Source organism: Gobio gobio (assembly GCF_949357685.1).
Source record: "Gobio gobio genome assembly, chromosome: 7".
NCBI lineage: Eukaryota > Metazoa > Chordata > Actinopteri > Cypriniformes > Gobionidae > Gobio > Gobio gobio.
The window spans coordinates 15,672,591-15,695,534 of NC_137103.1; the positions used below are offsets into that span (position 1 = coordinate 15,672,591).

At 39.2% G+C, this 22,944-nt stretch overlaps 1 protein-coding gene across 4 annotated transcripts in view; it reads left to right on the forward strand.

The window, feature by feature from the left end:
- The window catches only part of mylka (myosin, light chain kinase a), a 133,093-nt gene extending 111,920 nt beyond the window's left edge, over nt 1-21,173 (forward strand). For all 4 annotated transcript variants that reach the window (XM_079822474.1, XM_079822475.1, XM_079822477.1 and 1 more), the window contains 11 exons: nt 2,079-2,375; nt 2,505-2,540; nt 4,663-4,753; nt 4,860-5,063; nt 9,246-9,463; nt 10,519-10,642; nt 13,013-13,165; nt 13,382-13,505; nt 13,691-13,781; nt 17,390-17,512; nt 20,240-21,173. In XM_079822474.1, coding sequence (XP_079678600.1) covers nt 2,079-2,375; nt 2,505-2,540; nt 4,663-4,753; nt 4,860-5,063; nt 9,246-9,463; nt 10,519-10,642; nt 13,013-13,165; nt 13,382-13,505; nt 13,691-13,781; nt 17,390-17,512; nt 20,240-20,487 — 1,709 coding nt within the window. In that variant the 3' untranslated portion in view covers nt 20,488-21,173. The remainder of the gene's footprint in view (nt 1-2,078; nt 2,376-2,504; nt 2,541-4,662; nt 4,754-4,859; nt 5,064-9,245; nt 9,464-10,518; nt 10,643-13,012; nt 13,166-13,381; nt 13,506-13,690; nt 13,782-17,389; nt 17,513-20,239) is intronic.
- Nucleotides 21,174-22,944: the final 1,771 nt, after the last annotated feature.

Sequence of the window (22,944 nt, forward strand, 5' to 3'; positions counted from 1 at the left end):
TCCATGTCTTTATGGACTTTGCTTTGTGCACTGGTGCACAGTCATGTTGGAACAGGAAGGGGTCATCCCCAAACTGTTCCCACAAAGTTGGGAGCATGAAATTGTCCAAAATGTCTTGGTATGCTGAAGCATTAAGAGTTCCTTTCACTGGAACCAAGGGGCCAAGCCCAACCCCTGAAAAACAACCCCGTACCATTCTGTGATGACCCTGACCCCGCTCTGTGATTTTACGTGGCCTACCACTTTGTGACTGAGTTGCTGTTGTTCCCAATTGCTTCCACTTTGTTATAATACCACCAGTGATGGGAATAACGGCGTTACAGATAAACGGCGTTACTAACGGAATTATTTTTTTCAGTAACGAGTAATCAAACGAATTACTGTTCCTACCGTTACAACGCCGTTAGCGTTACTGAGGGGAAAAAAACGGCGTTAGTCGCGTTACTATAATTGAGCTCACTGAAGCGCTTTTCATCCAAACAGGCTCTCAGTCAGTCGGACCTGCAACGTGTGTGTGTGTGTGTGTGCGCGCGCACCAGCCATGCGTGTTGGTGGTGGGTGCGGTGGTGCACATAACTGATGATGATTGGTGGGTGGGAGACAAGGTTGAAGTTGATAGGTTGAGTTCACACCTATTTTTTTCACGGTCTATGGTTCACACACACACACACACACACTCACACCAATGACGCACACGCATATGCACATTCAGCGATGGTCCAACGACTTCAAAGGTAGCTTTCGCAAACTGGAAGTATAAGCGTTACTTTTCCCTCGTTGAGGTGAAAATTAAGAATATTTATGTAGCATGCAACTTATGCCCAGGAAGAAAGAGTCTCTCCACGCCGGTGGCAAGTGATTCTGAAGCGCTTCACATCATCATATGCCACAAAATTAGTGGCTAAAAACCCAGGTGATAACGTGAGCTCCACTACCAAAGGAAAGTATAGTACTGATAATATTCACACAATATTTACACTATAGTAGGCCTACTGATAATATTTACAATAATGCATTGAATTTGATAGGTGTCTCTTACATTGTCCCACAGCAACATTACAATAGTGTACATTAATGTACAATGTTTTATAATAATAATTTATTCTATTTAGTGTCCATTCATTCATTTAACATATCTAATATTGGGGGCATCCAAGTTATTTGACATATTTGAACATTTGGGGGGGGGGGGGGGGGGGGAAGTAACGCAGTAATTACTTTCCCTGGTAATTAGTTACTTTTATAATGATGTAACTCAGTTACTAACTCAGTTACTATTTGTAAGAAGTAACTAGTAACTATAACTAATTACTTTTTTAAAGTAACGTGCCCAACACTGAATACCACTAACAGTTGACCGTGGAATATTTAGTAGTGAGGAAATTTCCCGAATTGACTTATTTCACAGGTGGAAACCTATCACGGTGCCACGCTGGAATTCACTGAGCTCCTGAGAGCAACCTATTCTTTCACGAACGTTTGTAGAAGCGTCTGCATGCCTAGGTGCTTGATTGTATACACCTGTGGCCATGGAAGTGATTGGAACACCTGAATTCAATGATTTAGAGGGGTGCCCCAATACTTTGGTCAATATAGTGCATTTCAAATTCAAATACCTACACAAATCTCTGTGTAAAAAATGTACAGTATGCATCAAATGGTCACATATATTCCTTAAATGTTCATGGCTGAAATGACAAGTGCTAGCAAGTTGGCTGTATTTGGAAAAAAGACTCTTCTCTGCCATGCTGAAAATGTTTGGTTCCCTTCCTATCAAAATGATCTGTGAGTTTCCCTGGCATGATTGCGAGTTTCCTTCTCGGAAGCTGCACATGAATGCCCCCTGAAGTCATATTTACGGTAATTCCACTTGAAGGTAGAATTAGGTGCATCTTTAAAGAGTAAAAAGACAAAATAATCATAGAACATTGTCTGTTTTCTCTGTTACAAAAACACATTGCTGGGCTGCAATGCTGGCTGCCATTTTGCCAGTTAAGTAGTGTACTTGTAGTTAATCTGACCTCTTTGGTGATTTTTAGGATGTCTCTCCAGCTTTAATTTTGATCTGTTTTTTGCAGATAAGCCTGACCCCCCTGCCCGCGTCCCAGCGGTCTCAGACATCCGTAAGTCCAGCCTCACACTGTCCTGGTATGGGCCGACATATGACGGGGGCTGTGCTGTCCATTCCTACAACCTGGAGATATGGAACTCTGCGGACATGAAGTGGACAGATCTGGCGTCCTGTAACAGCACCTCTTATAACGTACAGAACCTGCTTCCAGACAGACAGTACAAGTTTCGAGTGAGAGCTGTAAATATTTATGGTGTCGGGGAGCCTAGTGCTGAGTGTGAGCCGGTGCAGGTGGCCGAAGAGGGTGAGCGCCATCTAGTGGACATCAATAGTATTGTATTAGGAACAAAGCATGGAATACGCTGTTAACTTTAGTTATTTAAGTTTAAAATATGTTGTATAAACTGTTGATGTTGATCTGTTGATTTTACAGAAAATAAGGAAGATGAAGTCGAGCCCTCAGATGATGGTATGTGTCATGCTTGCGAAATTTTAAAATTGTAATCCTCAGGTTTCTGATATATATTTGAAAAGATGATTCTCTCATGCTAGTAATCAGAGAGGTAGAGGCCGTAAAATACACATGCTTCTCAGTTTTGTGCTGTTAGAATGTGCATAGATGATCTACCTTATACTTCAACTGCATTTACTGATATTTTCTGATTAAATCAGATAAAGTGTCACTGACTTATTACAGTTTTTTCTTAATCGCTTTAGCTTAAATCTCAAATGAAATTTGCATTTGTTTTGGCATGTGTACTAAAGAGTAAGTACAATTGTCTACAATTTGCACAATAATTAATTGCACATACTTGATCAAAACTGATAAGTTGACTCTTGGTGAAACTGTCAAACCCTTCACAACTTCTAAACATTATTTCATCGTGTGAGCCATCACGGCAAAATGTTTCATTCATTTATCTAAATCTGTCAGACATGCATGTATATTCCATGCATAATATCTGACATGAAATGTTTGTAATGTCTGTTAAATTGTCAAATAGCCTGGCATCGTATTGAACTAATAATCACAATCGTACTAATCAACCAATCAAGTTTGGAAGTGGAGTTTGTCCAGCACAATCACTACTATTTTTGAACATGGAGGAATGTCACAATCATAACATACATTTGTATTCACATTTATTTTTTGTAGGAATGTGTTACATTTAAACTGAAAATCCACAGTTGCTTGCCATGGAAGAGCAATAGGAAGATATATAAGAATGTTTGGTGGTGTTAGGGGAAGACATAATTACGGTGGCCCAGTAGTGCACAACACAACGAAATTAAGCCACGACATAACGAAATCAAGCCACAACACAACGGAAATGCTCTCGACCACTAGGGGGCTCTCGGAAAGATAGTCCACTGTTCTAGATTCAGCAATCTTACAAAGATATCAATACCAATTTTAACAGTATGTAACCATTGTATATCGACATTAAATATTCATTCAAAACCACCTACATCCAGTATAGCTGCATATTTATACTCGAGAATGCTTCGACCCGCTACCACGGTGCATGATAAGGGAACGTCTGCCAATTCCACCATGTGGTTGAAACATATAATTTGTATTAATAAAAAAAAATTAAAAAAACACATTTTTACATTTAAAAACAGACATGTTCAAACTCCAAAGCTTGATTGTATTGGTAATAATAATTACAAATTAATACAATGTGATACAAATTATACGTTTGAACCAAATGGTGGAATTGACAGACGTTCCCTTAGGCATCATGTGCCGTGGTAGCTGGTCAAAGCATTCTCGAATATAAATACAGTTATAATGCATGTAGGTGATTTGAATTAATATTTAATGTCGATATACAATGATCGTAGTATTGATATATTTGTAAGACTGACGAATCTAAAGAACAATGGCAAGGAAAACTAACTTTACCCTGCTGCGAGTGCCCCCTAGTGGTTGGGAGCATTTCCGTTGTGTTGTGGCTTGATTTCGTTGTGTTGTGGCTGAATTTCGTTGTGGCTTGATTTTGTTGTGTTGTGAATTTATCTTTTGCTTTTTAAATTGTATTGTGTTGTACATTACTGGGCCACCGTACATAATAGTATGTAAAAATGAACAAGCAACTGTGAATTTTCAGTTTACATGTACAACTTTTCTACAAAAATGTACTGTGTAAATACAAATGTAGACCATTTTGTTTTTGTATACTACATTATTGATTTTGTAAAATGTTACCTACTCTTGAAATCTGTATATAAAAGTTCGGTGTTATACATAAGAGCATTCAGCTAGACACACCTGACATTCTTATAGTATAGAAAGCAGTCAAAAAAGTAAAAAAATGTTTTTTGTATATAACCGATATTTCCTTGGTGAAAAAACATCGAAACATTTTGACCAGTATGGCTCACACGATGACAAAAACACAACTTGACCTTGACTTGTGACAATTGCACTTACAGTTTAGATCATTTTACACAAATGTGCCAAAGCAACTGAGAACAACTGTAAAGGAAGGTTTTCAAAAAACATATCTACTGAGGTTTTTCAAACTGTTGACTGATGATAGCCAGTCCAGAATAATACGGATCTATTTCCTCTCTTTTCACAACAGAAACAGAGAAGGTACTGGACTACAGAAATGTGACGATCAAGACAGATTTAAAAGTGAAGGACCTCTATGATGTGGAAGAACGACTGGGCACGTGAGTATGACAGCAGATCAATAAAATGGTGTAAATAATTTGATATTATTGTACAATAAAGGAACCTGTAAACTATTCAGTCTTTTTTCTTTCTTTTTCTTTTCAGAGGGAAATTCGGGACTGTTTTCAAACTGATAGAAAAGTCCACTAAAAAGGTTTGGGCTGGGAAATTCATAAAAGCATATTCTGCCAAAGAAAAAGAAAACGTCAGGCAGGAAATTGCAATCATGAATGACCTGCATCACTCAAAGCTTGTGCAGTGTATAGACGCTTTTGAGGCAAAGACAGACATCGTAATGGTGCTGGAAATGTAAGTAAACGTGTTTTATGAACTTTAATCTTCTAACTGCAGTTCTTAGATTAGAGAATGTAAATGGGACCGTTTTCTAGTTCTTACAACGGCTCAGTTGTTTGCTGAAAAAGAAATATACCAAGCCTGCAATCAACTCACAACAGAATGTTACCCCAAGTATTGCTGATTTGAAAAGCAGTTTTATAATTTTTCAAGTATACCCTTTTATATACCTATTTATATATATTGATATATATATATTTAACAGAAATGACTTGACACTGTCAGTGGCAAGATTAAGTTATGAACCCTTTGAAAATGTCTGACTAAAATATTGATTATTCAATTGATTTCTTGGATTTTAATTTAACTCACAACAGACAAACACAGTCTGATTAAACTAATGGATCGAGGCATGGTGCACACTAACCAATCTTACTCAATAAGACCACATTTGTTAGGCTTTGTGTGTCTTTAAGGGAAGTGCATCTGTGCAACCCAGACTTCCAATCTCATCTCTTTAACTGATTCCAATTTGAAAAGTCATAACACAGAGGTTCTTATTTCATCCACCCTGCACTGAATGATTACTCACTGTCATCAAAAAGTTTTCTTAAATGGTAACTAAACCCCTGCTCAGAGCTTAACTCCACCCACTGGAAAATTTTGAAAAATGTTGGAAAAGTGGGCAGAGCCCAGCGGAGACAGAGGGGACGAACTGAGGGCGGGGCTGAGCGGAGGGCTTGCACCTGAGACCCGCAGTGACGGATTGATTGACAGCTGTCTGATGCAGAGATGGAGAATGAATGGAGTGACGCCAGCTTTGCAACAGAGCGGTCATTCTCCTACCTTCACCTGAAGTGGAGGAGGGTGAATTGTCTGTAGACACAGACCCAGAGCCTTATGAATGCGAGCCGCTGGCTCAAACTGCGTTAATTCCCGATGCCGACGATGCTAGTGAAGCAGCAGCGCAAGAGAACTGACCTAATCTATGAACAGTCAAATCATTATACTGAATGCCACTAAAAATAGATCAGATATCTGATATACATACGATTTTCATTCAAATCAACTGAATCAATAAGCAGCGCAGGACCAATAAGTTCAGACCTAAAAGCCAGATTTCCTCAATTAAGTTAGACTATACGCTAGCACATTACGGTATTGTTGCTCGTTACCGCGGCAACCACTTGCGTGTCAGGGTTTGAAAGTGCATCTCATGTATGAAACTTATCTGTACACATGACGGGCGGCAAATAATATCGCAAGAAAAGCCTGACGTGTACTGACAACTGCATTATTTAACCGTATTTTCTTCATTACAATGTTAACGCAAGTGTCAAGTGAGTTTCATTCATAATGTTTCTACCTCATGTAACATGAGAGTTCATACTGGAGTGAAGCCATTCTCATCATGTGATTGGGGAAAACATTTCTGAGGGCGTGGTGAGCTCGTGCCAGGGGCGCGGATAGTGAGCCGTTGGAAGTACCATCATACGTCACGATGTACCACAACGTCCAATAGGAAAATTCAACTGCAGTAGCCACCGTTCAACCTTAAGAGGGCAGCACTTTGGCGGTTTTACACCATATTTTATAGAATTAAAACACTTTATACTCAAATGTCAAAACATTTACTCGAATCAAGGGTTTAGGGTTTAGTTACCCTTTAAGGGGATACATGATTTATAGCCTGACGTCGTCATACTCAATTCTAGTCAGAAAATGAGTCTGATACTCCGTTGGGCTGTGATTATGGGGCGTGTTTCAACCGAACCAGGAAAGACCTCAATTGGATAGAACAACAACCAATCAGAGCAACTGAGCGACGCATAACGTTAGTTGTCAAATATCAACAGAACTCAACTGCACTGTGTTGCCACGTCCGCGGGTTGAAGCGACCCCAAATATGTGATATACCGACCCCGGAATGCGAATTTTAGCAGGCAGCCCTGCCAAAATAACACACATTTTACCCCCCAAATGCCTTTTTTCACGGAGAACCCCCCGGGAAAGCCATTGGGCTTGTTTTGGCTAGTTTTGAGTAACGTTAGCAACGTTAACGTTAGTTTTGTTGTAAAAACTTGGCAACCCTGTCTGCACGCACGCTGGAATAAGTAGCCTAACGTTAGAAGAAAAAGATGAGTGTAAACGATCTTTGCCGGTGTTGTAAAAAAAGAATTTAAGGATACACAGAGTACTTACCAACACGATCATCATTTCTGAGAGAAATAGTAAAGGTGAATGCATATACGAACAAGTTCTCCGTTTAGGATTAGAACAAATTCAACCCAAGCGCCTTTGATGACGTGGATGATTACGTTACTGTTGATCATCTGTCCATCATCGTCTAAAGCCCGCCCTGACAATTTCATTGGTCCGAACAGTTTCTGTTCGGGCATAATTACTTCTCTACGGAGCAAGTCCAGACCGAACTGCCGAGTTAAAATGTTGACTCCCGGGGGGAGTCAAATAAATACAAAGCAGATGCATGTTGACTAAATTCAAGCATTAAAGAGAAAACAGTGTCTTCACTTTTGTCTTTTTACACATTCATTTCCCTCATATAATTGAATGAGGGAAGGAAAAACAAAAGAAAACAGCAACAACAGACTAGCATGTTGACTACTTGAACATACATTTTGCTCTCCTTTCTTTCTGGCCAGCAAATTTCTCAATGACACTCTGATTAAAGTCAGTCATCTCAGTAGTGTCATGGCGTTTGCATATTTCAGTCAGATATTTGAGGTCTCTTACCCCCGTTGTTGTTCACAAAACTTCAGTACCAACACTTTAAAATAAAAGACATGGAAAGCAATAAAGGGCATTGCTAACAACACATCCAGCCAGCCACCTACGTTTCTCAAAACAAGCGTGTGAAGCTCCGAGTGCAGCTGTGTCCTGTCACTGCTGCCGGATTTGTAAATCACGTTGGTCCGGTTCAGGATCCTTTATCCTTTTTTTCTCCCAGTGAACACCTTGTGAAAGAATTTGGTTTAACTGCTGCCATCTCTACGAAAGTGATCATCCTAAAGGTTTTGGCGGAGGCGGAGTGACGATGTCGCCCGCGCACTTTCGCTTTAGTGGCCAAGAGCGGAAAGTTGAATGACAGGTGACGAGAACCAATCAGATTGGATAAAATAACACACATCCAATTCTGATTCACCAGGGACGCAACGACCTGCATCCGGAGGAGGATCTTTAAGAACCAATTAGAGACCAGCTTCAGGTCACATGCTGCCCTTACACTTTTGGACTCAGATAGACATCCATTTGTCCGGCGTCCCTCGCGCATGAAACCGCATGAAACATATTGAAGAACATATAAAATAGTTAACCCATCAAAGACAGTTTTTATTAAATGCTGAGGCTCTTACTAACAGCAGGCACGTCGTATGAGTCAACTATTTTATTTTTATATCATTTTTGTATACATGTATATTTCTGGAATTTTGATGGGGGCGGCGCCCTCTATTGACAAGCCGCCACTGGTTTGTGCACATATTTTATTATCGGATAAATCGTTTATCTGACTCCATTGAGCGCATACATTTTTAATGTGCATTTTTAGCTATTTTTTGTTTGATATTCCAAAATGCCCATAAAATAGGTGGATGGAAATATCTAGCGTCTGACCTCACAAATGCACTACTGGATGAATGGGCAAACATTCCTCTCAGAAACTCTTCATAATATTTTAGATAGCTTTCACTTTTCTGGGAAGGCTGTTGTAACTCATTCATGCCACTGTATATCAGACTGTAAGGTAATATATTTTTGCCATAATTCCATTTTAAAGGGATAGTTCATCCAAAAATGAAAGTTCTGTCATCATTTACACACCCTCAATTTGTTCTAAACCTGAACACAAAGGAAGATATTTTGAAGAATGTTCATAATCAAACATTTTCTGGTCCCCATTGACTTCCATAGTACTTTTTTTTCCTTCTATACTATGGAAGTCAATAGGGACCAGCAACTGTCAGGTTACCAACATTCTTCAAAATATCTTCCTTTATGTTCAACAGAAGAAAGAACTTAATCCATGTTTAGAACAACTTGAGGGTGAGTAAATGATGACAGAATTTCATTTTTTTGGCGAACTATCCCTTTAAGTGTCTTGATGAAGGACAGTTCATAGATCAACTGAACCTTTTAGTTGAACGTGTTTGTGTATTTGCTAACTTTGGTGTTCTTCAGGATCTCTGGAGGGGAACTGTTTGAGCGGATAATTGATGAAGACTTTGAGCTGACAGAGAGAGAGGTGATCAAATACATGCTTCAGATTGTGGATGGAGTAAATTTCATCCATAAGAAAGGCATCGTCCACCTGGACCTCAAACCTGAGAACATCATGTGTGTCAATAAGACCGGCAGCAAAATCAAACTAATTGACTTTGGACTGGCACGCAGACTGGGTAAATGCATTTTTTTTTTCTCACACACACAACTTAAGTTCTAACAGATTATTATAATATGAATTATTATCAGAATTTATATTTAGACTCTAATTTATTTAAGCTTTACTGATGATAATCCACAGTCAGTATAGAATTTTGACATTTTACAATGCTTTTCATTTCTAATTTCAACTAAAGCAATTTAAAGGGTTACTTCACCAATTAGCATTAAGCTTTGTATCAGTAGAAACCCGGTAGTATATTTGAATGACCGTGCTTCCCTCCCTCATATCCCCCTGAGACAAGAGATTTCTGTTTTGTTTTTTTTTGTCTGGAAAAAAACCTCAGATGACTCAAAAATCAACATTTAGCGTCATCGGAGGCTTTTTTGGCTAGAGACTACAGCATTCCGCCTGTTTAGTTTCAGTTTAGAATTAGCACCAATTCGGGGGCGGGTTGCTTGAGGTGGGTTCATTAGCCTATTATTCTTAATGAAAAACACAACAACAAAATGGTACAATGACACGCTCACTTAAATAGGCGCTTTTCGCTTTGAAACCAAATCTTCCGCGATCATCTTGTCTGTCAGCTGTTTGCTCCTGTGATGAATGAAATCTGACTCCTGCTGTGTTTGTGCTGCGACTCTCATTCGGCTCGTGCTGTATTGAGCAGACACGTTCAGTTTTTAATTGTAGTGTCTGTTCTCTAACTGAACTAAATGATTTTATTACTATAAAAATCAAAATGACGGTGGGGTGGTGCCACGGTGGGCAAGAGATGTAACCGGTAGGCGTGGCTTGGGAGTGGCCTCGTAGGGCAGCGAAGCAAGTGCATTCTGGAAGTTGTTGTCTTTCATCCACGTGAGCCAAAAATACATTTTCTGGCTTTTCTCAATCTAGAAGGCACCAACTTCTAAAATAATTTCGCATTTCTACTACATAAATGACCCAATTGAAATACACATTTATCTTTCCAGCGGTGAAGTATCCCTTTAATTCATTTGTTTATTTAAAATATCACATTGTTTTAAAAATGGAATCAAGAATTGGTTTGTGTCTCATGTTTGGCTGTAGAGAATGCTGGATCTCTGAAAGTCCTTTTTGGGACTCCAGAGTTTGTGGCTCCAGAGGTGATTAATTATGAGGCCATCAGTTACACTACAGACATGTGGAGTATAGGAGTTATCTGCTACATCCTGTGAGTACACAAGTCACGTCACTCTTGTTTATATACTGCTTTATACAATACAGACTGTTTAAAGGCAGCTTCATGGTAATAAACAGGACATTTTCTTTATATTCTATATTAGGAATAAATGTAACATGCGCTAAGAATACTACACTCATTGGGTGCTGGCAGTCTAAATTATCACATTTTTTCTATAAATAATTATATATGGTGGCCCTTCGATTTGTCCAGGGTGTTTATTTGCCTATGATCCAAATTTGTAGAGCTTCATAATTGACATGTTCCAATTTTGTGGAGATCAAGTATACTTTATTATTCTTTAAAAAAGACTATTACAGAAATACACTTTTAAATAATATACCTAAGTACTACCTCAACGTAATGCTTTCAGATACTCAATTGGATGTTAATTACAACTATTGTAAATAAAATATATCATTATTATTATAGTTTAAATTTTAAATATTAAATGCAATTAGCTGAACTTTAGAGTGCTTTTATGATCCATTTACATACCGGTAGTTAAGTAGTTACTTTAGTAGACTTTGAAAAGTACGTCTTTTAAATGCAATTTCATAATTACTTGTCTTTGAAATGTGTTCAAAGTGTATTGTCAAATGTACTGACAAGCATTTATTGTAAACTAAAACAAACATTAATGTAATTTCTATAAAAAACTTGTATGTGTTGTTTTTAAATATATTTGTAATTACACTGATGATGAGGTTGCAATTTAGTACATTATATATATATATATAAACTTTAAATTATATTATAATATATTAATGTTATATATTAATATTGATTATATTAATATGAATATTTATTATATTAATGTATCATCATATATTAACTTTAAAACATGTCAATTGCCAGTTGGCTGGCTGGGAACATTTTTAGAAATTCGAACAATGCAAAATTGTAAAGAACATGCAATTTTAATGAACATGAAACTCTTGGGACAGTTGACAGGCCAGCGCTGCATCATCACAGAAGTATTCATATATTCAAGCTCAATAGGATGCGAAAAGTAACTCATTTTGTTACTCGCGCACTGTGTGGGAAGTTTTCTGTGTGCAAACATCTGACGCCTGCTCCCAGATATCTGCATCTAAATTGAGCTCTCTGTCACATCATCTTGCACTTGGACAGACATATTCAAACAGAATGATGATAAAATGGGCGTCTTGGCAAGTATCCTTGTAAACATAACATAGTCGGTTATGTCTTAACTGAACGTAAACTGTTGAGAAATAAAACTATGTGTAACAGTGTATTGCATCCGTGCATTAGCTCTTAAAGTGACATCAGCCTAATAAACCTGCTCCTGTCTGTGTTGTTAATGTTAATCAAACAACAAAAGATAAAGAACAATCACTCATTGCTATTGACTGAATAATATTTGTAGCTTTAAGGATTAATCCATCTCATGGCTGGTAAATCATGCGTAGCGTCAGTTCTGGCAGGTCATGTTAGTCAGTCTCGCGTAGCCAGACCTCAGACTGATGGCAGAAGGAAGGTCTGTACTCCATTGCAGCTTTCATTGGTCAAGGACCACCCAAGAGGATGTTTGACTGACATGTAACGCAACCAATCACTGTTCACTGTATGTTTAGGCGCGTGAAAATGTAAAGTCGATGTCCCTGCAATAACAGGCCGGCGTGCATCTACAAATTATTAATTCATGAACGTTTACTACAACAATGGAGCCGCAAACTTCACTCACTTTTGAAAATCCAGCGTTTAGTTGATCCTGTTAAGCGCTCATTGTCACAGTTGTAAACACAAAAGTGTTCTTCTTCCACGAGGGAGTTTGGAGTCGCAGTATTTGTTTCTAGGTGGACTGCTAAAGAACGCAACACACACGTCTTGCGGACATCCTGTAGAATTCAATCAGATGACGACTTCGAAACTCCTGAAGTGTTTCCAGATAAGCGTGCCATATGCGTCAGATGTTCAGCCAATGGTCCGTGGGCGTAAAGTCTGAGGCTGAGACTACGTTAGTCAAGCTCGCATCAGCTGACTGTCAGCTGATCACGTCTACCTATAGGAGTATGATGTTTATATAGTATGTATGTGACAAGATTGTACAGCATCTGTGGTAACCGAAAGATGGAGCAGTAGATCTCTTGGATTTCTCTGTGATCTCAGTTCTCCAGTGTTAATCTGGGCATGAAAAAGCAAGTAAAAGTATAATTGTAAAAATGTCCACCTTCAGGTCATGGCACTAATATTTAAGTAAATGTAAGAATCATTTTTATATCATTAGTAATGTTTCAAGATGAACACTTGGCAAACTTAGTTTTTATTTCTGTCACTTTAGTGTGACCGTTTTTATAGCTCTACTTATTTTCTTTCATTGTTTCATGTTGTCTTTAGCGTCAGTGGTTTGTCTCCCTTCATGGGGGACAATGATAATGAGACGCTTTCTAATGTGACCTCAGCGACGTGGGACTTTGAAGACGATGCATTTGATGAGATCTCAGTCGAGGCCAAAGACTTTATCAGTAACCTGCTGAAGAAAGACATGAAGTGAGTGCACATCTCTGCTTTCACAATGTCCTTATTCAGAACAGACTTGAAAGTATATGTGTTGCCTTTTATATGTCTGATTTACTTGATTTCCTCCGTCTTGCATCATGCATCAGTGCTGTCTGAGGTACAGTTCTTTGTCGGGGACGCATTTTATTTTTTTCTCAAAAGCTCTTTCTCTCAGCAGTTACAGATCAGTGTGTGTTTTGTCTTTAGAGCTCGTCTGACCTGCGATCAGTGTTTCCAGCACCCATGGCTCAAACAGGACACCACCATCATGGAGGCCAAAAAGCTTTCTAAAGAAAGGATGAAGAAATATATTCTGAGAAGAAAGTGGCAGGTGAGGATCTAGAATGATAATAATGTGACATACAATGTTGGTTTTGCCCTTGTTTCTTGTATTATTGAAGGTCTGGTTAAAATGAGCTCAAGATCTTCTCGCAGTGTGTTTGTAATCATATCATTATTTTGCTGATGTGTTGATGAATAAAGTGATAACTGATAGTTTTGCACTCTCTTCTCCAGAAAACAGGGCACGCTGTACGAGCTATTGGTCGACTGTCTAACATGGCATTGATGGCAGGCGTTCATGCCAAAAAGGGTTCCCCCACTGAAGGTACAACTTTTCTGTGTGACTAACCCTTTTAAATAAGACTAGTAGTGACTCCGCTAGTGATTTTTTTTTTTTTACATTTTACTTTCTTTAGTGTGTAATGTTGCTGTTTGAGCATGAAAGCAGTCTGCAAAGTTACAAAGCTCAAAGTCACTCATAGGGATGCGCTGATCCGATACTCAGTATCGGTATTGGCTCCAAAACCACCATTATTTGCTGGATCGGGTATTGGTCAGACAGGATCGATCCAAATCCGATACTGTGCGTATAATATTCTGTGTTATTGTTAAGCCCCAGTGCCCCACAAAAGGTACAAAAACATTATAAACATCATCAATGCTTCATGCACTTTATTAAGTGTTCTGAAGCAATTCCATTATTTAATGTGTGGTACAGATGAATATGAAGTCATTAAATTAAAATGCTGCGGCTGTCAGTCATTCTCCATTCAGCTTTTAAACTGCGTGTCGCGTTCGGTTACGACAGTCAACACGATGAAACTCTCTCCAAGATGATTCAATGTTCCTGTTATTATACTTGACCTGTAGATAACGCTCTATGGTTTCGCATAAAATGACTTTATCTGGCTGGAGTTTCTTCTTCTTCTTCTTCTTTTCCTTTTGGCTGTTCCCTTCAGGGGTCGCCACAGCGATTGATCATCTGCCTCCATCTAGCCCTATCCCCTGCATCCTCTTCTCTCGGACCGACTACCTTCATTTCCTCCTTCACTACATCCATAAACCTCCTCTTTGGTCTTCCTCTCGACCTCCTGCCTGGCAGCTCTAACCTCAGCATCCTTTTACCGATATATTCACTCTCCCTCCTCTGAACATGTCCAAACCATCTCAACCTGACCACTCTAACTTTGTCTCCAAAACATCTCACATGTGCTGTCCCTCTGATGTACTCATTCATCCGCGTCACTCCCAAAGATAACCTCAACATCTTCAGCTCTGCTACCTCTAGCTCTTCCTCCTGTCTTTTCCTCAGTGCAACTGTCTCCAAACCATACAACATCGCTGGTCTCACTACTGTCCTGAACACCTTTCCTTTCATTCTTGCTGGTACTCTTTTATCACACAACAGACCTGACGCTTTTCTCCACCCATTCCAACCTGCCTGCACACGCTTCTTCACTTCTTTTCCACACTCCCCATTGCTCTGGACTGTTGACTCTAAGTATTTAAAATCCTGCACCTTCTTTTACCTCTTCTCCCTGTAACCTCACTGTTCCACTTGGTTCCCTCTCATTCACACATGTATTCTGTCTTGCTGTGACTAACCTTCATTCCTCTTCTCTCCAGAGCAAACCTCCACCTCTCTAGACTTTCCTCCACCTGCTCCCTGCTCTCACTACAGATCACAATGTCATCCGCAAACATCATAGTCCACGGAGATTCCTGTCTGACCTCATCTGTCAGCCTGTCCATCACCACCGCAAACAAGAAGGGGCTCAGAGCCAATCCTTGATGCAGTCCCACCTTCACTGTGAAGTCCTCTGTCTCACCCAAGGCACACCTTACCACTGTTCCGCTGCTCTCATACATAACATACTTCTCTGCCATTCCAGACCTCCTCATACAATACCACAGCTCCTCTCTTGGCACCCTGTCATATGCTTTCTCTAAATCTACAAAGACACAATGCAGCTCTTTCTGACCCTCTCTGTACTTCTCCATAAACATTCTCAAAGCAAATAATGCATCTGTGGTGCTCTTTCTTGGCATGAAACCATACTGCTGATCACAAATGTTCACTTCTCCGCTTAGCCTTGCTTCCACTTTCATTGTATGGCTCATCAGCTTAATACCTCTGTAACCCTGCTCCAATCCTTCTAGCCTTGCTCCCTTTCCACCTGATCTCCTGGACACACAGAATGTCGACTTTCCTCCTCTGCATCATATCTACCAGTTCTCTGCCTTTACCTGTCATCGTACCAACATTCAAAATCCTAATTTTCAGTCCTAAACTCCTGCCTTTCCTCCTCTCTCTCTGCCCATGGACACGCCTTCCTCCTCTCCTTCTTCGACCAACAGTAGCCCAATTTCCACCAGTGCCCTGTAGGTCAATGGCACTGATGGCGGTCGTTGTTAAACCGGGCCCCGACCGATCCGGTATGGAAGTCATATTCGTGATTCACATAATGGATTTGGCAAGTTTTACGTCGGATGCCCTTCCTGACACAACCCTCTCTATTTATCCGGGCTTGGGACCGGCACAAAAGGTATACTGGCGTGTGACGTCCTGTGGCTAGATTTGGCTGGAGTTTATTGCGGTTTCTAAATCATGTTACTTTCTACCGGGTGTCTGTTAGTTCACAACACTGGACTAGAGATTGTATTTTTCTTGACACGCACGGTAACTTATTTTTTAGACTGTTAAACGAAAAGGCTCAGTAAAAAATTGCATAGATAGATACACTACGCATCCATATACCTTCGATAGCGCGCTGTGACTCCATGTTGCTTCAAGCGCATGATCCTGCGCACGAGATGTGCATAAGCGCTTTGTGCTGCTCAGTATTGGAGCCTTTTATATTATAATAATTTTGCACAATGAAAGATTATTAATAGCCTTTCTTGTTCTGCCCCATCTATATGTTCTATAAATATATTTACTTGTTTTTCATGAATGTATTTTACAACAATGTGTAACATTTTGCCAGATTTAGTGCTACACTTAATCACTTTTATTTGTTCCCCACTAATTTTTTTTTTTTTTACTAAATGTTTAGATTTTATACTATTATTGTGCTCTCATGATTTTTCTAGAGTAACTTTTGCTGCTGAATTATCCACTAATCTTGTTTATCCACCATCTAGTTTATAGTAGTATTTGTGTCATAGATTGTGATTATATATTTTTAATTTGTTTATTTTTCTTTATAATGAAGTTGTCTGTATTTAGTAGATTGTGTTTAACACACAAAAGAGTGATTATCAGTTCAACACACTGAGGTATAGAAAATACATTGAATTTTGAAACAAAACTGCACTGGTATCGGTATCGGCCAATTTTTGGTATCGGATTGGTTCTGAAAAAATGGTATCGGTGCATCCCTAGTCACTCCAAAGCGTAGTATGATGCATTGTTGGAGAAACTAACCAACTAGTCTCAAATGTTTCCCTGAAACCGTAGTAACATGGACACACCTCTTTTCGTTTGGAGCACATTGTTTCAACAATATAGGACTGTTGTTAATGACATCACACTGAGGTAGAAGAGTAATACCTTCTGCTAATTAATCTATTTGAGATCTCTGAGATGCTGCTGTAATAAACATGGCACCTAATGACTACTTCGCTATTTTTGTTTAGTTAATTTTGATTTATGCGATGTACATATAATATAACATACTCCAGAGTTCTCTTGTGCAGTTTATGCACATGCACTGATTGTAGACATGCTTAAATAATTAAAATGAATGAATATATATATATATATATATATATATATATATATATATATATATAAGTAATGTGTATATATATAAGTAATATATATAAGTAATGTCTTAAAGTGATGTAGCCTACTGAACTACTATAAAAATGTGTCATTATTACTGAATTCATACAAATGAGTTAGTAAATCTTCCTGTTTATCTGTCATAGAGGATAGACAGTTTTCTGTTGAATTGGAGCAGAAGACTCTAATGAAACCCGCGTTCAGCACTGTTATTAAAGATGTCGAGGTGGTGGAAGGCAGCGCTGCTCGATTCGACTGCATAATTGAAGGTAAAATTATATGGTTACATACTGCTGAAACAGAAAATTCTATGGATAAAATATGGTGCAAGTGATTACATTTGGTGTAAAATACAATTACAGTTTTAATGACTTTATTATGTGTGCCCAATGTGTTGACATGTTTACCAACAACCCACAACCACTTTTCCTTCAGAAATCATTCTAATATGCTGATTTGGTGCTCAAGATTGTTATTATCAATGTTGAAAACAGTTGTGCTGTTTAATATTTTTGTGGAAACAGTTTTTCAGGATTATTTGATGAATAAATAGAAAGAAAAAATGTTTTGTAACTATTTAAGTCTTTACTGTCATTGATCAATTTAAAGGGATAGTTCACCCAAAAATGAAAATTAGCCCATGATATATGCCATTCTTTTTTCAGACGAATACAATCATAGTTTGATTCAAAAATATCCTGTCTCTTCCAAGCTTTATAATGGTAGTGAATGGCTTTTTCCTGTTTTGAAGTAAAAAAAGTGCATCTATCCATCATAAAAGTACTTCACACGGCTACGGGGGTTAATAAAGGCGTTGAGAATATGCTAGTTCTAGCGAGAACCAAGTTTTGTTTTGCTCTATCCTCTGCGCTTCCGCGTTCGTCACCGGAACTTACACTATGCCTGCGTCCTACGTCATATGCTGGAATGCCAGTCTCTCGTGAATGCGCGTACGACAGTTAGCGGAAGTTAGAGATTACAGTTTGTAAAGTTTTAAATATGGATATTTAAGCATCGCTTGACTTCAGAAGGCCTTTATTAACCCCCGGAGCCGGGTGGTGCACTTTTATGGACTTCAAAACAGAAACAGCCATTCACTGCCAGGACAGGACATTTATTAAAGGGTTACTTCAGTGATTTAGCATTAAGCTTTGTATCAGTAGAAACCCGGTAGTATATTCGAATGACCGCGCTTCCCTCCCTCATATCCCCCTGAGATGCCCCCAGAGGCTAGAGACTACAGCCAGTAGTAGGAGCTAGTTCCTCTTGTTTTCAACCCGCCCATAGGGGGTGGGATCTCACTCACCGAATGTAAGACACAGACCGCCGCATGGACATTCATAATGGAGCGCTGTGGAGCAAAGCTAGTCTGACGTTGTCATACTCAATTCTAGTCAGAATATGAGTCTGATACTGCTCCGTTGGGCTGTGATTATGGGGCGTGTTTCAACCGAACCAGGAAAGACCTCAATTGGATAGACCTACAACCAATCGGAGCAACGGAGCGACGCATTATGTTAGCTGTCAAATGTCAACAGAACTCAACTGCACACAGTGTTGCCAAGTCTGCGGTTGAAGCGACCCCAATTATGTGATATACAGACCCAGGAGTGTGAATTTTAGCAGACAGCCCTGCCAAAAAAACACAAATTTTCCCCCCCAAACGGCATTTTTTACAGGATTGGGCTTGTTTTGGGCTAGTTTTGAGTAGCAATTGGGCAGGTTTTGTTGTGAAAACTTGGCAACCCTGTCTGCACGCACACTGGAAGAAGTAGAAGAAGAAGACTGTAAACGATTTTTGTCTGTGTTGTAAAAAATAATTTAAGGATACACGGAGTACTTACCAACACGATCATCATTTCTGAGAGAAATGGTGAAGGTGAATGCATATACGAACAAGTTCTCCATTTAGGATTAGAACAAATTCAACCCAAGCGCTCTTTGGTGACGTGGATGCTTACGGTACTGTTTATCATCTGTCCATCATCGTATAAAGCCCGCCCTGACAATTTCATTGGTCCGAACAGCTCCTGTTGCTCCATAGTTGCTCCACAACGGATCAATTCCAGACTGAACTGCCTGACCTCAAATGTTGTGTGCGGGGCTAAGTTCGGCTGGCATCCAGGCTAGAGCAAAGCGAGTGTTTTCAATGAATTCCTATGAAAGTTAAGAACTTTTTCATGAACTGAAAACGTGCCAGACTGGACACGCACCGTGAATGACTGTGGGGCCGTGAATAAATTACAATGCGGCCGTGAATGAATGCCGGTCGGCCGTGCTCTTTTTGAATTTTGTTTTAAAATTACCGCCAATTCGGGGGCGCGTTGCTTGAATTGTGGGTTCATGAAAACACAACAACAAAACAGTACAGTGACAAACTCACTTAACTAAATAGGCGCTTTTCACTTTGAAACCAAGTCTTCCACGATCATCTTGTCTGTCAGCTGTTTGCTCTTGTGATGAATGAAATCTGACTCCTGCTGTGTTTGTGCTGCCACACTCATTCAGCTCGCGCTGTATTGAGCAGACACGTTCAGTTTTTAATTGTAGTGTCTGCTCTCTAACTGAACTAAATGATTTTATTACTATAAAACTATATTATTTAAACTATATTACTATATTGGGCGTGGCTTGGGAGTGGCCTTGTAGGGCAGCGGAGCAAGTGCATTCTGGGAGTTGTTGTCTTTCATCCATATGAGCCGAAACAAATTTTCTGGCTTTTTTCAGTCTAGAAGGCACCAATTTCTACTACATAAATGACCCAATTTAAATACACATTCATCTTTCCAGGGGTGAAGTACCCCTTTAATATAACTCTGATTGTATTTGTCATGGGCTAATTAAAATTTTTGGGTGATTTATTCCTTTAATGGATACTTGCCTTAACAAAAAAAAATACCTCAAACTTTTAACAGTAGTAGTAAGCCAGTAATTGGGATCTTTTAGTGTTCATGCATTTTTTCAAGTTATTCTTTTCTTTTTTTTTTTATACGCAGGTTATCCTGACCCAGAGGTGGTGTGGTATAAGGACGACCAGCCGATAAAAGAGACGCGCCATTTTCAGATCGATTATGATGAAGACGGAAACTGCAGTCTGGTCATTTCTGAGGTCAATGGGGATGATGACGCAAAGTACACCTGCAAGGCAATGAACAGCGTCGGGGAGGCCATCTGCACCGCCGAACTCATCGTAGAGGTGATGGGAGGAGAGGAGGAGGAGGAGGAGGAGGAGGAGGAAGAGTAGAAAACATCAACTTTGTTTTTCTTTTTCACTTGGTGCTTTTATTCTCACTCTTTTGGACTTTCAGATGATGACAATGATGATGAGGATAATGAAGCCCTCAGATCACCCTTTTGCTGCATTTCCTTTATTGCACTTTCAATTTGTTCTTTTTGTATTTATGCTACAGCTAAAGTCAGATATCAGATTTGTTTATCACATGGTTTTAATGTTACTCACATTCCATTGGTTGCGTGTTCTTCATTGTCATATTTTACTCTAAGTAGGGTTTATTTCTTCTTCAACCAAACCAACCTAAACTCACATGTGTGTTTGTGTTATCGCGCGAGACTGTTTTGAATTAAGCAGCACGTTTATTTAAGCACTGTAAACTCATGTAAGGTTGCGTGTTTTCATTTGGAGATTCATTTTCATTTTCCTCTTTTTCACCTTTAGCAGAACTCAACAGATAATTGGAGACACATTTTAAATGTATGTTTATTTTATTAGGAACGTCTGTAGATTATATTTCTTTAATGTGTTTACATGTATACGCGTTTGATAAAGTGCAGATTGCATTGTAATGAGAACACTACAAATGTAGTTATTCACTTTTAAAGAATAAATTTTAATCACAAACAAATTGTATATTTGTGCTCTCAAAAAACAACTTGACTAGTCATTGAAAATTATTAAAGGCATTGATGGTTACTATGGGCCCTATTTTAAAGATCTGAGCGCATGGTCTAAAGCACACAGCACAGGTAAACCACTTTTGCTAGTTTAACAACAGGAAAAATGGTCAGCGTGCCAGGTGCATGGTCCAAAAGGGTTGTACCTGGTCTCTTAATGAGTCATGGGTGTGTTGGGCGTAATGTGCAATAAACCATTCAGAGTCTCATCTCCCATTCCCTTTAAAAGCCAGTTGTGCTCGCACCATGGTGAATTCGCTATTTAAATGGTAGAATATAGACACCCCCAGCCTGACAAGTCAGTTTTAAATACATGAGTGTGGTCAAATAATTAGCCAATTTCATTCGTCATTACTGCAAATAGGTAAATCTAATACATGCAATGACTATCCATTATGACATGTAGGCATTGTTATATTTATGTACACAATAGTAATCTTTTACATTTTAATCTTTTACTTTTTCGTATTTAAACATTTTTGTGTGCTGATGCGTGTAATAACAGTGTCCGCGCGTTGTGCACCCACCTATATGCGCATATTACTAACGCGCCCTTTAAAAGTCCCCCAGAGTTAAATAGTTGAGTTTTACCGTTTTTGAATCCATTCAGCCGATCTTTGTATCTGGCGGTAGCACTTTTAGCATAGCTTAGCATACATCATTGTATGCTAAGCGTTGCCTTGTACTTGTGTAATGACAATAAAGTTGAATCTAATCTAATTTAATCTAATCATTGATTCTAATCAGTCCATTAGCATCTCATTCAAAAAATGACCAGACACTTTCAATATTTTTCCTATTTAAAACTTGACTCTTCTACTGTTAATTCGTGTGCTAATACCAACTGAAAATGAAAAGTTGCGAATTTCTACACCTATATGGCTAGGAACTACGTTCTCATTCCTGCGTAATAGTCGCGGATCTTCGCGGCCGTACCATGGCTGCAGCGGCGCAATGATTCGTTGGTATTCTGTGAAACATGGTGGTAGTATACACCTCCGACTTACTATCACAGCCCTTTACAACACACAGAACCATGGCTAATCACACAGGTAAATCCACAACACAATTTGTCGGCTGCAGCCTGAAACTTTCTCTGCAACTACACGAACTTAGTGCTGGTCACATTGAAAGTTACCTATCTGGGGGCTACTTTCAGGCACTGTGTTCCATCATTGTGCTGCTGCAGCCATGGTACGGCTGCGAAGATCCGCGACTATTACACAGGAATGAAAAAGTAGTTCCTAGCCATATAGGTGTAGAAAATCGCAACTTTTCATTTTCAGTTGGTCTTAGCACACAATGTAACTGTAGAAGAGTCAAGTTTTAAATAGTAAAAATATTGAAAGTGTCTTTGGTCATTTTTTGAATGAGATGCTAATGGACTGATTAGAATCAATGATGTATGCTAAGCTATGCTAAAAGTGCTACCGCCAGATACAAAGATCGGCTGAATGGATTAAAAAACGGTAAAACTCAACTACTTAACTCTAGGGGACTTGTAAAATGAGCCTATTTTCAAAAAAAGTGGAGTGTTCCTTTAAGTAACACAAAAAATACTGCACTATTGACTTTAGACCAGGTTTTTGTTGGTCAATGGCATGGTCGTTTTCAGTTGCCTCAAAATAGCAACGCACCAACAATGCATCCGAACACACCACAATTTCAGACCAGCATGCCCAGGGGTGAAGACATGGGCGAAAGTGCATTTGCTATTTAAACAACGTGGCGCTGGACTTGAAAATGATAACTGCGTCGGGCTGAAACTAGCAAAATTATACCCGCCGCA